This window comes from Ranitomeya imitator, chromosome 3, assembly GCF_032444005.1.
Source record: "Ranitomeya imitator isolate aRanImi1 chromosome 3, aRanImi1.pri, whole genome shotgun sequence".
Lineage (NCBI taxonomy): Eukaryota > Metazoa > Chordata > Amphibia > Anura > Dendrobatidae > Ranitomeya > Ranitomeya imitator.
The window spans coordinates 709,386,813-709,400,758 of NC_091284.1; the positions used below are offsets into that span (position 1 = coordinate 709,386,813).

The following is a 13,946-nucleotide window of genomic DNA, read 5'->3' on the forward strand; positions in this document are numbered from 1 at the left end:
ATTGAGAGTCCTCAGTGGTTGATACCTTTTAATGGCTAACTGAAAAGATGGTAACAAATTGCAAGCTTTCGAGACTACACAGGTCTCTTCGTCAGGCAAAGACTAAAACAAATTCTTTTTAATCAAAACCCAAAGTAAGTATTAGGGAAGAAAGAGTAATATCACAAATACCTTTTCAACATCAGATTTATATAGCAACAATGTGTTCTGCAGTCTTAAACTGCAATTATTGCCACCAGAATTTATAACCTACCATATTTTTCAGAATATAAGACGCACTTTTTTCCTCCCAAAATTTGGAGGACAATGGGCGGTATTTCTTATAGTCCAGATGTACCTGCATGAATGGGGAGATGGGGGAGCGGCAGAGCAGTGGGTCACAGGAGGCAGGAGCCGGCTGCTGCGGCTAACCAGTGCCCGAAGCTAAAGAAATTAATATTCACTGCACCCCACGCCCATAGTCCTTCCCATCTCTATGCACAGATGCTGTTACGGAGAAGTGGGAGGAACTATGGGCGTGGGGAGCAGTGAATATTCATTGATCTTTAATAGCGGACACAGTCGCCGCAGCCACCGGCTTTCTACAGCGACTGGGAAATCACGTGTTCCCACTATTAAAGAAAATTAATATTCACTGCTCCCTAGACCTATGGGAGTGGACAGCTGTGAATATTCCCTGTTTAGTAGCATGAATACGTGATAGCCCAGCCACTGCAGGAAGCGGACTGCTCCACATGCTCATAGTCCTGGGTGTGGAGAGCAGTGAGTATTTTGGCAGCTGTCCTCTGCTTGCAAGAAGCGCATGACGTCACTGACATGCGCTGCTTGCAAGCATAAAGCAGCTACAGGCATCAGAACAGGACACAGCGAGGGAGTGCAGTAAAGGTTTAGGTTTTTATTATGGCAGCCGTGCATACCAGGATGGGGATGAGAACGCAATGCGTACCAGGATAGGGATGAGGGAGCTATGCATACCAGGATGGGGGGTGGGGGGACCATATTTACCGGCATGGTGATGAGGGGGCCATGCGTACCAGGATAGGGATGAGGGGGCCATGCATACCAGGATGTGGGGTGGGGGGACCATATTTACCAGAATGGTGTTGAGGGGGCCATGTATACCGGGATTGGGGACATATATACACCAAAATGGGGGATATTAGTACAGAATTGACCACTTTTTTTTGCTTCATTTTTTTTTCTATTCTCCTCCTCTTAAACCTAGGTGTGTCTTATGGTCTGGTGCGCTTCTAGTCCGAAAAATACATCAATTTTCCCATCTCCGGTACAGACCATTTATAATCTGACAGAAGTAAATCACCCTATGGCTTTGGGCTGTGGGAGAAGAATGGGGAAATGAAGACTTAGAGCTCAGATTACACAAAGTCCAAGTACATGTTTCCCTTGCTTAGACAGAACCTCGGGACCCAGTACTGTAAGGTAATAGTGCAGAACATAAATCTAAAATTACACTTTGGCTAAAAGACATCTACAAAGAAAAAGTAAAGGTACCGTCACATTAAGCGACGCTGCAGCGATCTAGACAACGATGCCGATCGCTGCAGCGTCGCTGTTTGGTCGCTGGAGAGCTGTCACACAGACCGCTCTCCAGCGACCAACGATCCCGAGGTCCCCGGGTAACCAGGGTAAACATCGGGTTACTAAGCGCAGGGCCGCGCTTAGTAACCCGATGTTTACCCTGGTTACCATTGTAAAAGTAAAACAAAACAAACACTACATACTTACATTCCTGTCGCGTCCCCCGGCCTCAGCTTCCCTGCACTGTGTAAGCGCCGGCCGGAAAGCAGAGCGTCACCGCTGTGCTTTGCTTTACGGCCGGCCGGCGCTGACACTGGGGGACGCAGGGAAGCTGAGGCCGGGGGAAGCGACAGGAATGTAAGTATGTAGTGTTTTTTTTTTTACTTTTACAATGGTAACCAGGGTAAACATCGGGTTACTAAGCGCGGCCCTGCGCTTAGTAACCCGACGTTTACCCTGGTTACCAGTGAAGACATCGCTGAATCGGCGTCACACACACCGATCCAGCGATGTCAGCGGGTGATCCAGCGACGAAATAAAGTCCTGATAATTCCCCAGCGACCAACGATCTCCCAGCAGGGGCCTGATCGTTGGTCGCTGTCACGCATAACGATTTCGTTAACGATATCGTTGCTACGTCACAAAAAGCAATGATATCGTTAACGATATCGTTATGTGTGACGGTACCTTAATTGAAGGGAAATGTGTCTTCAGAAAAGAAGCCATTGTTTAAATCAGGTTTTCATTTTTATTTTTGCTATGCTTTGTTATTGCTATCAATCTGACAACTTATTTGCTTCATCCTCAGATATGTCCGCTGGCTGCTACCCCAATCCCATCACCATCACCCAACTTTCCTGATCTTCCTCACCCTGCTATTTCTTCCTGGTATATTCTCTGGCTGCTATGATTTTTTTCCCCTGCATGTTTTCTCATTTTAATTCCTTGTTGCCAATACACAGTTTGGCTTTATTTTTCCATTTGGATCTATTTCCCCTTGCATTTTCCCTTCTGACTTCTAATTAATCCCTTCCTGTGTCTGTGACCAGTCTTCCTGCTGCCCCTCCCTCCTGATCACACCTGGTCTATTTCATGAGCACTTGGCTTGTTATAAATTCAGAGACACAGGTCTGTCTGGACCTTGGTCTGTCTCTAGAAGGATAACAGCAAATATGATAGCAGAAATATGCCAGAAATGAGCCAGAAGTGAACAGAAGGTAAGACAAACCACTGTTAATAAATGTACTAAATTTCATTCGCTTTCCGCCACACTTATTCTTATCATGCTGACATACGCTCTAACAGTTTTGGCTCCCTTACTCCTCACTCTACTTCGCTATCCTCAAACCCCAGCACCCCCTAACCAAGTAATAATCTTTCTTCCCTCTTGCCCCCTCCCCTGACCTTCTCTGCTGACCTGCTCCTCAACCTCAGATCTCTCCTAATAAAACACAAAACAAGCCGCCCACTCTCCTTCTCCCACCTGCTCTGTCTCTCTCTGCTTCTCCTCACTGCTGGTGACATATCTCCCAACCCTGGGCCCCCACATCTCATACCTCCCATTATTACCCCCTCCTATCGCTCCCAAGCCAATATAAACACCCGAAATCTTGCCCACCTCAAATCTGTGCCCATGACGCCCACCCCCCTACACCCTCTCTCTGGATCGCTATGGAATGCCCGCTCCATCTGCAATAAACTCCACGTGATTTACGACCTCATTACCTCTCGTAGTTTTTTCTTTCTGGGCATCACCGAAACATGGCTGACACCCTCTGACACAGCCTCCACTGCTGCACTATGTTACGGTGGCCTCCACTTCACCCACACTCCTCGCCCTGGCAACAAACATGGTGGAGGAGTGGGCCTTCTCCTTTCTTCCAACTGTACCTTTTACCCAATACCACCTCTACCCTCCCTTATCCTCCCCTCTTTTGAAGTCCACTCTATCCGCATCTACTCCCCCTACAACCTCCAAATGGCCATCATATACCGACCTCCGGGCCAAACCACTGCCTTTATTGACCAATTCTCCACCTGGCTCCTTCACTTTCTGTCTGCTGACATTCCCACCATCATCATGGGTGACTTCAACATTCCCATTGACACCCACCAGTCAGCAGCCTCCAAACTCCTGTCCCTTACTTCATCCTTTGGACTTACTCAGTGGTCCTCCTCAGCCACCCACACAGACCGACACACATTAGACCTGGTCTTCACCCGTTTATGCTCCCTATCTAACTTCACAACCTCCCCTCTCCCTCTATCTGAACACCATCTACTCACTTTCTCATCCCTGTCCTCCTCACTTGTCACCCATGTCCAGCACCCACGCAGGAACCTCGCATACCTAGACACTCAAACACTTTCTGACTCTATCCTACCACTGTCCTCTATATCCTCACTCCACGACACAGACAATGCCACTCTTGCATCAGCTATTGACACGGTCACCCCTGTCATGCATAGCAGAGTGCGACGAACCAATAGACAACCCTGGCACAATAACATCACTAAAAAGCTTCGGCAAGTATCCAGAATTGCAGAAAGGCGTTGGAAGAAAACGCATACACAAGATGATTTCACTGCACTCAAACAAGCAACACTGGCATTCAAATCAGCTCTCACCTCTGCTAAACAGGCCTACTTCACAACCCTCATATCTTCCTTATCCCACAACCCCAAACAGTTGTTCAACACTTAACTCCCTCTTCCGCCCACCACTGCCCCCTCAGAGTTCCCTAATCGTTGCTGAGGACTTTGCCACGCACTTCAAAAATAAGATAGACCAAACAAGGCAAGTCTTTGTTGGCCAAACACCACAACCCCTTTGTATGAGAGACCAATGCCCAAACCCCATAACTTCACTCTCCAAAATCTCTGAAGGGGAGCTTGCTCATCTTCTCTCCAAATCACACCTCTCTACTTGTGCACTTGACCCCATCCCATCCCACCTCCCCCCCAACCTCACCACCACACTAATCCCATCCCTAACCCATCACTTCAACCTATCACTAACTTCTGGTACCTTCCCCTCTGTCTTCAAACATGCCACAATCACACCTATCCTCAAAAAGCCATCCCTTGACCCAAGCAGTATGTCCAGCTATCGCCCCATATCTTTGCTCCCATTTGCTTCCAAACTCCTTGAGCAGCACATCCATGCTGAACATTCCTCTCACTTTGCATCTAACTCTCTCTTCGACAACCTACAATCTGGCTTCCGTCCCCACCATTCCACTGAGACTGCCCTGACCAAAATTACTAACGTCTTACTTACAGCCAAAGCTAACAGACAATTTTCTATACTCCTCCTCCTAGACCTGTACTCTGCCTTCGACACAGTTGACCACTGCCTCCTACTACCGATCCTCTCTTCCTTTGGAGTCAAAGACCTTGCCCTATCTTGGATCTCCTTATACATTTCCAACTGCACATTTAGCGTTTCCTACTCCCATACTACCTCTTCATCTCGCCCCATCTCTGTTGGGAGTCCCCCAAGGCTCTGTCCTAGGACTCTTACTCTTCTCAATCTATACACTCAGCCTGGGACAACTCATAAGGTCCTATGGCTTCCAGTACCATCTATATGCCGATGACACTCAGATCTACCTCTCTGGCCCAGATGTCACCTCTCTGCTCTCCAGAATCCCAGAGTGTCTATCGGCCATATCCTCCTTCTTCTCTTCTCGCTTCTTCAAGCTCAATGTGGACAAATCTGAACTCATTATCTTTCCTCCATCTGGCATATCATCCCTACCTGATCTATCTATCAAAATAAATGAAATCACACTTTCCCCTGTCCCCAAAATCTGTGCCTCGGAGTAACCCTTGACTCTGCCTTGTCCTTCAAACCGCACATTCAAGCTCTCGCCACCTCCTGTCGCCTCCAGCTCAAAAATATTTCCAGAATCCGTCCTTTCCTCAACCCACACTCTACCAAAATGCTCGTGCATGCCCAAATCATCTCCCACCTGTACTACTGCAACATACTCCTCTGTGGCCTACCTTCTAACACTCTCGCACCCCTCCAGTCCATCCTCAACTCTGCTGCCTGACTAATTAATCTCTCTCCTCGCTACACTCCCGCTTCCCCTCTTTGCAAATCCCTTCACTGGCTCCCAATTTCCCAGCGTATCCAGTTTAAATTACTAACACTGACCTACAAAGCCATAACCTTTCTCCTCCGTATATTTCCACACTAATCTCTCAATATCTTCCCTCACGTAATCTCTGGTCCTCCCAAGACCTCCTCCTCTCCTCCACGCTTATTCGCTCCTCACCCAATCGCCCCAACACATCCGGTTATCCACTACTTTTGGATCCTTCAAAAGAAACCTGAAAACCCACCTCTTCAAGGAAGCTTACAGCCTGTAAAGACCACACGGCCACCTCAACACCATTGGAGCTACTGCAACCCTTGACCTACTCTCTCCTTCCCCATAATCCTGTAGAATGTAAGCCCGCAAGGGCAGGGTCCTCTCCCCTCTGTATCAGTCTGTCATTATTAGTTTTGTTTACTGAAAGTGATATTTGTATTTTGATGTAACCCCTTCACATGTAAAGCACCATGGAATTAATGGTGCTATATAAATAAATAATAATAAAAAAATGTATGTTTTTTTTTTTCCATATCACTATCTACATGCCTCCACATCAAAATTCACAGGATAGACAGACATGTTAATGCAAATTGTGAGAAAATAAAAACATTTTTTAAAAACATCTTGATTTATTCAGTGTCTAGTATAACCATCACACGCAGAACGTACACACCATGGCTGCAATCAATGAGGTGAATAAAGGGACTGTCAGCACCGGATGACAAGAAAAATATTTAAATTTGAGAGTCCTCAGTGGTGGATACCTTTTAATGGTTAACTGAAAAGATGGCAACAAATTGATTTTGTGTAATTTTAGGCTGGGTTCACACTGCGTTACTGTGACCCGTTTAACGGACTACGTTACACCATGGCATAACGCGGTGTAACGTAGTCCGTTAACGCCGCCATTACTTTCAATGGCGGCCGTGCGCTAGCGATGTGCCGTCAATGAGTGACGGACCCGAGACGCGGGCTGCAGCCTTTCCAGGTCCGTCACTGCTAGCGCACTGCTAGCGCAGATGCAGCTAGCAGATGCTCCATCTGCCCTAGCATTGTGCAAACGTCGGCGCTTGCGTTAGTGCAGTCCGTTTAACGGATGTGTTGAACGGACAGCACTAACGCAGTGTGAACTTAGCCTTAGGCCTGATGAAGAGACCTGAGTAGTCTCAAAAGTTTGCAATTTACCATCTTTTCAGTTAGCCATTAAAGGGTATCAACCACTGAGGACTCTCAAATTTCAATAGTGTTCTATCTACTGGCTAACAGTACAAAGATATATTATCTTTCCTGTTCAATCCAAGTCCAGGTGCTCGATGCTTCATGGCCAATCATGTATGTACACCTTCCCACCTGCTTGTCTTCCCTCTCTCCACCTTCCCCTTTCATTGATAACTCTGTCTTGATAGGGCCAGAGAAGGGTGGAGATAGCTGGAGAACCAGCAGTTGGGAGGGTGTAATTGAATAACTGGCCCCACCATGAAGCACCGAGCGCCTGTACTTGGTGTTAACAGTCATTCTGTGCTGACTGTCCCTTTAAGAGTAAGCGCATGTATTTCTGCACATAGATGTTTTGAACGTTTTCTTTCCATTTTTCATCATTAACATGTGTATCCATCCTGTGATTTTAATAATTACAAGACATTTTGCATCTTGGTGTCACAATTTCAATGTTAAGGAGTGTATATTAGAAGGAAAGAAATCTTGCAATTTTTACAATGACCACTAGGTCTTATATTATCTTCATACTTCCCGCTGGGCACATGGGCATTAGTAGCGATAGAGTGGCTGACTCAGATCCTACTGAATTGTGTTGACATATTTAACGGGCATGCTCTCATCAGGGCAGGGGAGCAGGTGAGCTGTGACATCCACTTCTGTGATTGGTGGACTCTGGATTATCTACTGTGTAGAACGCAGTTATCTTTCATTGTCTTCCTGACTGTGATGGTAACAAGGCTGCTGAAAAGTCTTCTGTACAAAACCGGAAGTACGAGTCTAGTAAGGTCAGTGCGAATATTGCAAGATTTCTCAACAAACCACACAACAGAAAAGTCTAGATCACTAAACGTACCTTTACCCCTGTGAGCATGCCAGTGGTGCTAACACTGAAGTCGAGGTAGGCCAACATTTCGGGAGTAGGTGGCTTATATGTCTGAAATGATCGCTTTCTGGGCAAATCATCTAAAGTCAAAGAAAATGTGCAAATTAATATATCGTTGCGTAGGCGAATAGACTCCATGTCATTACTGTAATATTTCCACATTTCAGATTCTATTAGAGAGTTTATCCCATGAATCAAGCTTAAATGAGACGTCTCCAAAGTATAGAACTTTTATAGTAAACTTTGCACAACTTCACGGCACAGAATATCTTATTTTTATTCTTTGTCTATGACGCTCTTGGCGCCACCGGTAACCTGTGCTATTGTGAGAGAGTTGCATGAGCAGTGTCACGCGTTTCACTTCTCTGTTCTTACTCCTAGAAGCCCTTCCGTGCACTCACTCTATGGCCCCGATTCATCAGTTTGTGCCAGAAATCTGACGGTAAAACTATTTTAAACACCATAAACTGAACAAATTTTGCAACTTTTAGTTTTTGCACACCAGCTCCGGCAACGTTTTGTAAAATGAGTGGGGTTTAGCAAGAATGGTCGTAGCCAAGCAAATGAAAGATTTTCCCAATTTATGAGGCACATGTACTGGACTCCTTAGGTGAACCATTGATGGTGGTATATTAGGCAAAGAAATGTAATAAATCTTCAGTGAATTATTTTCATCCATTTCTTTAAGCAAGTTAACATAGAATAGAGAATATCGGTATTTTTTTCATAAACCGTACAATAAAAATAATATTAACTGGGGAGTAAGGGGTGTGGACAACCCCTTTAAATAGTAAGCTTACATTTTTGTTGATCTGGTTGTAATTGCAAAAAATCAGAGAGAAGAGTGTTTTATGAACATCAAAGACTGACGGTCAATTCCAAACAGAAAACCAGGTGTGAACAGGTGCAAGCTAAGAGAGCCACCTCCATGTGTAACTAACAAATTAAAGCTGCATTCTAACGCTGTAGTATGCAAACATGGAATATAGTAAATTGGAAATGCCAGGCTGCTCTAGGAAAAACAAAATTAAAGTTAAAATACTTAGCGCATAAATTGGCCAATTGATGTGTGCCCAACAGCCATCGACAAGGCGACCTTCCTTGCTGGGAACCTAACATAATAGAGGTATCATTTTAGGTTAGGTTCCCAGCAAAGAGAGGTCGCCTTGTCGATGGCTGTTGGGCACACATGAATTGGCCAATTTATGCGCTAAGTATCTTACTTTTAGCTAGAGCAGTAATTCAATTCCAATTTCCTATATTTCATGTTTGCATATTATAGCGTTACAGAGTGCAGCATTTGTTAGCAGCATGTTTTAGATATTCTTACTATGGAGAATGGTTTTGTTTCCTGTCTCGTGTACAAAGCATCACATTGTCCCTATCTGCTGCGATATGTACTTGACATGGTCGGTAATAACTGTCAGCTTATAGGTGCATGCTAAGCGGCATCATGCGAGTCCACAGCCCTCCAGCTGAGCAGCAGCGCAGGATTGGGATTGCTCAGCACTGCTCTGCAGCACACAGAGCTACATCAGGGATCCAGCAGGTCAGAGAATATACAGCATCATAGCATACAGCCTGCTTTAGGAAATCTCCCTTTACTTGCTGTATTTCACTGCTACAACTAAGGCTAAGTTCACACTGTGTTAGCAGCAGCCCGTTCAGCACATACGCTAACGTGCTGCTGCTAGCGTAAGTGCCGACGTTTGCATCGCGCTAGCGCAAATAGAGCATCTGCTAGTTCTATCTGCGCTAGCAGTGACGGACCCGGAAACGCCGCAGTCCGCGTCTCCGGGTCCGTCACTCAATGACGGCACATCCCTAGCGCACGCCCATTGTGGGCGTGCGCTAGCGATGCGTCCGACATTGCTGTCAATGGCGGCCGGAACGGACTACGTTACACCGCGTTTATGCCGCGGTGTAACCTAGTCCGTCTAACGCAGGGGTCCCCAACTCCAGTCCTCAAGGCCCACCAACATGTAATGTTTTCAGGATTTCCTTAGTCTTGCCCAGGTAATAATTGCATCACCTGTGCAATGCAAAGGAAATCCTGAAAACATGACCTGTTGGTGGGCCTTGAGGACTGGAGTTGGGGACCCCTGGTCTAACGGACTGCCTAGACGCAGTGTGAACCCGGCCTAAGGCTTCTTTCACACTTGCGTCGGTACACGGCCGTCGCAAAGCGTACCGACGGACGTTGTGCAAATTCAGCACAACGTGGGCAGCAGATGCAATTTTTCAATGTATCGGCTGCCCATTCTAAGTCCCGGGGAGGAGGGGGCGGAGTTCCGGCAGTGCATGCGCGGTAGGAAATGGCGGATCCGACGTACGAAAAAACGTTACAGTGAACGTTTTTTCGTGACGACGGCCCGCCAAAACACGAGGCATCCAATGCACGACAGACGCAACATATGGCCATACGCAATATGGAAAAAAACGCATCCTTCGGGCACATTTGCAGGATGTGTTTTTTTCTCAAAACTACGGATTACGACGGATCTAAAATGACGCAAATGTGAACGTAGCCTAAGAAAGCACATGGAGTTAGAAATTAGTAAGCGCTGCAGTTGTGTGAATAGGTATGGGCATGGTTTAGTTTTAAAATGATTTTTTTAAAGAGGATTTTAATCTCTGAAATCTGAAGTTGGTGCAAGATTAACATATACAATTTGGTCAAAAAGTACAGTTCGAAGAGTCAATATTCACCTGTGTCTATGATGGTTGGCCATGTTTTCACATCCACCGCAGCTGCTGCCTCTTTGGACTTTAGCAATCTCAATAAGGTTTGCGTTGTGAGAATGCAGGAAGTTTTACTGACCTAAAAAAAAAAAGGACAGCTATGTTATACTGCAATGTCAAAAATACACAGAAGATCCATTGTAAAGATAACAAGCAGGGAGCGACGCCAGGCTGTGTATACTGCGCCTCGCTAGAGATGGCGACACTACATTAATATAGAAGAGAATGGTGGACAAGCAAAGGATGACCCAATGCAATCCTCAGACATACAATTTTCCTTTTTTTCCCTGACCTCAACCCCTTCCCTGACATATTACCATACATCATATGTTGGGTCCAGTGTTTGATGGAGACTCAGGTGCTGAGCCTGCATCACTGCCAGCAGATAGAGGCTGTGTTATACAGCCATCACCTGCCTCTAACAGCAAGCAGAGCCGAGCCTGCGCCTGGTCACCCATTAAATGTCGCTGTGAATCTCTGACAGCAGCATTTAAAGTTCTACGCACCTATTATGAGGTGCCGAAGAGCTGCCCTGCCAGCCCAGGGGCCTGTTGAAGACCTCCGCATCTGCCATTATATTCTTGGAAAGACCATCTTGTCTCTGGCGTTCATAGTAGACTGTGATTTTTACTATATACTGCCATATGGTGTTACTGCAGTATATAGCATAAGTTATCGGACTGTTATAGGTTCAAGGAAAAAAAACGTTTTTAGAAATATAAAAATTCCAATCACTCTCTTTCTCCCATTAGAAATATAGAAAAATCTAAAAAAAAAACCATCTGCTATGATAGCATCCATAAAGGCTTGATCTATCAAAAAAAAGAAAACTGATTAATCCAATCAGTAAACAGGGAACAAGAAAAAAATCTGAAACTTTTTTTTTTGGTCACCGCAAAAGAAAGGCGATGACAAAATCAATGCGTCGTATCCATCCCTGATTGGTAAAAATAAAATGAACGCTCAACATGCAAAAATCAAGTCTTCATAGAGCTCCAGCTAATACAAAATTTAACCGTTACAGGTTTTAGAAATTGGCGACACAAGCAATATCCGATTTATGTGTTAACACTTTAAAAAAAAAATCCCCAAAAAACCCCCAAAATCTCCACAAGTTTGGTATTATGATCACACTGACCCGGGAAATCGGGGTTACAAGTCATTTTAACCATATAATGAATATGATCCCCCCCCCCCCCCCCCCCAAAATAAATAAATAAATATTTAAAATAAATTGTAAAATTGCATTTTTATATCTTCCTTCACAATTTTGAAGGTGCAAAAAAGGAAAAAGGCCTTGTCAAGATGGGGATAAAGGGGTTTACCTATCTCCAAAATCCTATCTACCCATGTAGCGGGTGTGATGAATATAACAACATTAGCAAATACCTCCAATTACAATATTATTCATAGTTCTTCTGATTAGTTATGTCGCTTACCCCGTGTGCAGGTCATTGCAGTAGATTAGGTATTCATGGTTACGGCAACTCATATAGTGAAAGTTAGTTGGTTGTTAGTGGTCGTATCCAAGGATACCTAAGCTACTGCAATTCCCTGTACATGGGGTTAGCTGCATAGCAAATCAGAAGAACTACACTACAGTTCTAATTGGAGGTATTTGCTATTATTATTACACCTAGTACATATTGAGATAGGATCTTGGAGATGTTAGTACCCCTTGAATCCAGTTACTACAAGTTACCAGTGCACAGGATAAGTGGTAAGAAGTAGAATAGTCGTGGTCCAACATTGAACAAACCCACCGATTGCCAGAAGAGGGGACTTTTGTCTCAATGAAGCATGATCTGCTCATGTGCTCTTCCATTCAGTCTCTATAAGACCACCAAATATAGGGGAGCGCTGTACGATGACCCATATACTGATGATCAGGGGGTGTCTCAGTAGTTGAACACCCTAGTTATCATCTACCCTGTGAGTAGGTCTACCTTTAAGTAACTGGAATGATCTCTTAATTCACGGATACCAATAGAGGAGAGGCTTACAGGGTCCGACATTCATCATGTGAAACTTAGCTGACCAGCGACTTACATCTACAATCATCCGGACTGTGGGTAAGGTGGCCGAGAGGTTCTGGGCGTGAGGCGGCCGGACAGTAACGGGAATGCAACCAGCATATAGACAGCCATAAAATGCAGCAATCAGCTCAATGCCTGAAAGTCATGAAACAGAGAGGAAGCACGTGCATGTGACCAGGAGCTTCACTGTCACAAAGGTTACCAATCACAGTAATTAGAGTAACTGTCATCTTTAGGCTATGTGCACACGTCAGGATTTTCTGCAGAATTTTCCTGAACAAAACCAGACTTTTTCTGCAGGAAACCCGCATGCTTTTTTACCACGTTTTTTTCCGGAGCTTTCCCAATGCAATAAATAGCGGTAAAAATGCGAAAAATAGACAACATTAATGAACATGCTGCGTTTTTTACGTGGAAAAAAACGCAACATGCACAAAAATTGCGGAATGCATTTAAGCGTTTTTATAGCGGAAAAACGTGAAAAATCCTGAACGTGTGCACACAGCCTAATTGTCACTTGATTGTGTCACTATTATCCCGGATATAATGCAGCAGCATTGTGCAGGATTGATCACCACCTTTCATGCTCTATAAAAAATCCTACCCCCTCTATCCAATTGAATGGTGATAACTTCTTTTTATTGCACAACCCTTTAAGTTGTAGTTTATTACAAGTAGAAATTCTGTGTGATCTGTTGGCAGCCTATAGGAAGAGCAAAGCCAACATAACATCTCGTGGGTTGGGAGAGAAAAATTACTGGAAAGCAAAGTCATTTCTCATGATAAATACAAGAATAGCTCGAAGAAGAAGCAGCAATGTTCTTCACAGAAGGGTTAATGAGGAATTCAGTGTTATACAATTCCTGCTAATCTACAAACATAATCCCAATGCAAGATCACCAAGATATTGGACAAAGCGTGCCCGGAGCCAGAAATGCCCAGACAGGGGGAACCCGGGGAACCATCAAACTGGTACTTGGCTCATCCTGAATCTTTTTACTGCATCTTTAACAAGGTGATTGTAGCTGTATCATTTCCCCCGACCGAGCGAATAAACCTTGCCCTAGTAAACACATAAATTGTGCCGCCACATGAAGCCATGAACAAGTGTGGTATGCAGAATAGATACCTGCAATGTGTACTATTTCATACAATCTAATAATAATCTGGCACCTCCCCAGCCACAAGGAGATTTTCTATACATGGCGAATTATTCCAGAAAAGCAAACCATATACTAGCAATTTCACCAGAGTTGGGGACTAGACACATACCAGGAGGATAGAGGAGTACCACGTTATCCCCAGCGTTTAGGTGACCTTTTTCCACCAGGGTGGCGGCTATTCTCTCGGCTCTCTTATGTAGCTGTAAACAGGAAGCGGTACACACGGCCGTCCCCTAAAAATGGAGGTCAGTAACAAAGAATT

General features: G+C 44.8%; 1 protein-coding gene across 2 annotated transcripts in view; it reads right to left on the minus strand.

Moving 5' to 3' along the window:
- The window catches only part of DIP2B (disco interacting protein 2 homolog B), a 259,008-nt gene that overhangs the window by 12,017 nt on the left and 233,045 nt on the right, over nucleotides 1-13,946 (minus strand). For both annotated transcript variants that reach the window (XM_069758656.1, XM_069758655.1), the window contains exons 26-29: nucleotides 13,794-13,917; nucleotides 12,535-12,656; nucleotides 10,453-10,564; nucleotides 7,714-7,823 (exon numbers count right to left, since the gene is read on the minus strand). In XM_069758656.1, the coding sequence (XP_069614757.1) occupies nucleotides 7,714-7,823; nucleotides 10,453-10,564; nucleotides 12,535-12,656; nucleotides 13,794-13,917 (468 nt within the window). The remainder of the gene's footprint in view (nucleotides 1-7,713; nucleotides 7,824-10,452; nucleotides 10,565-12,534; nucleotides 12,657-13,793; nucleotides 13,918-13,946) is intronic.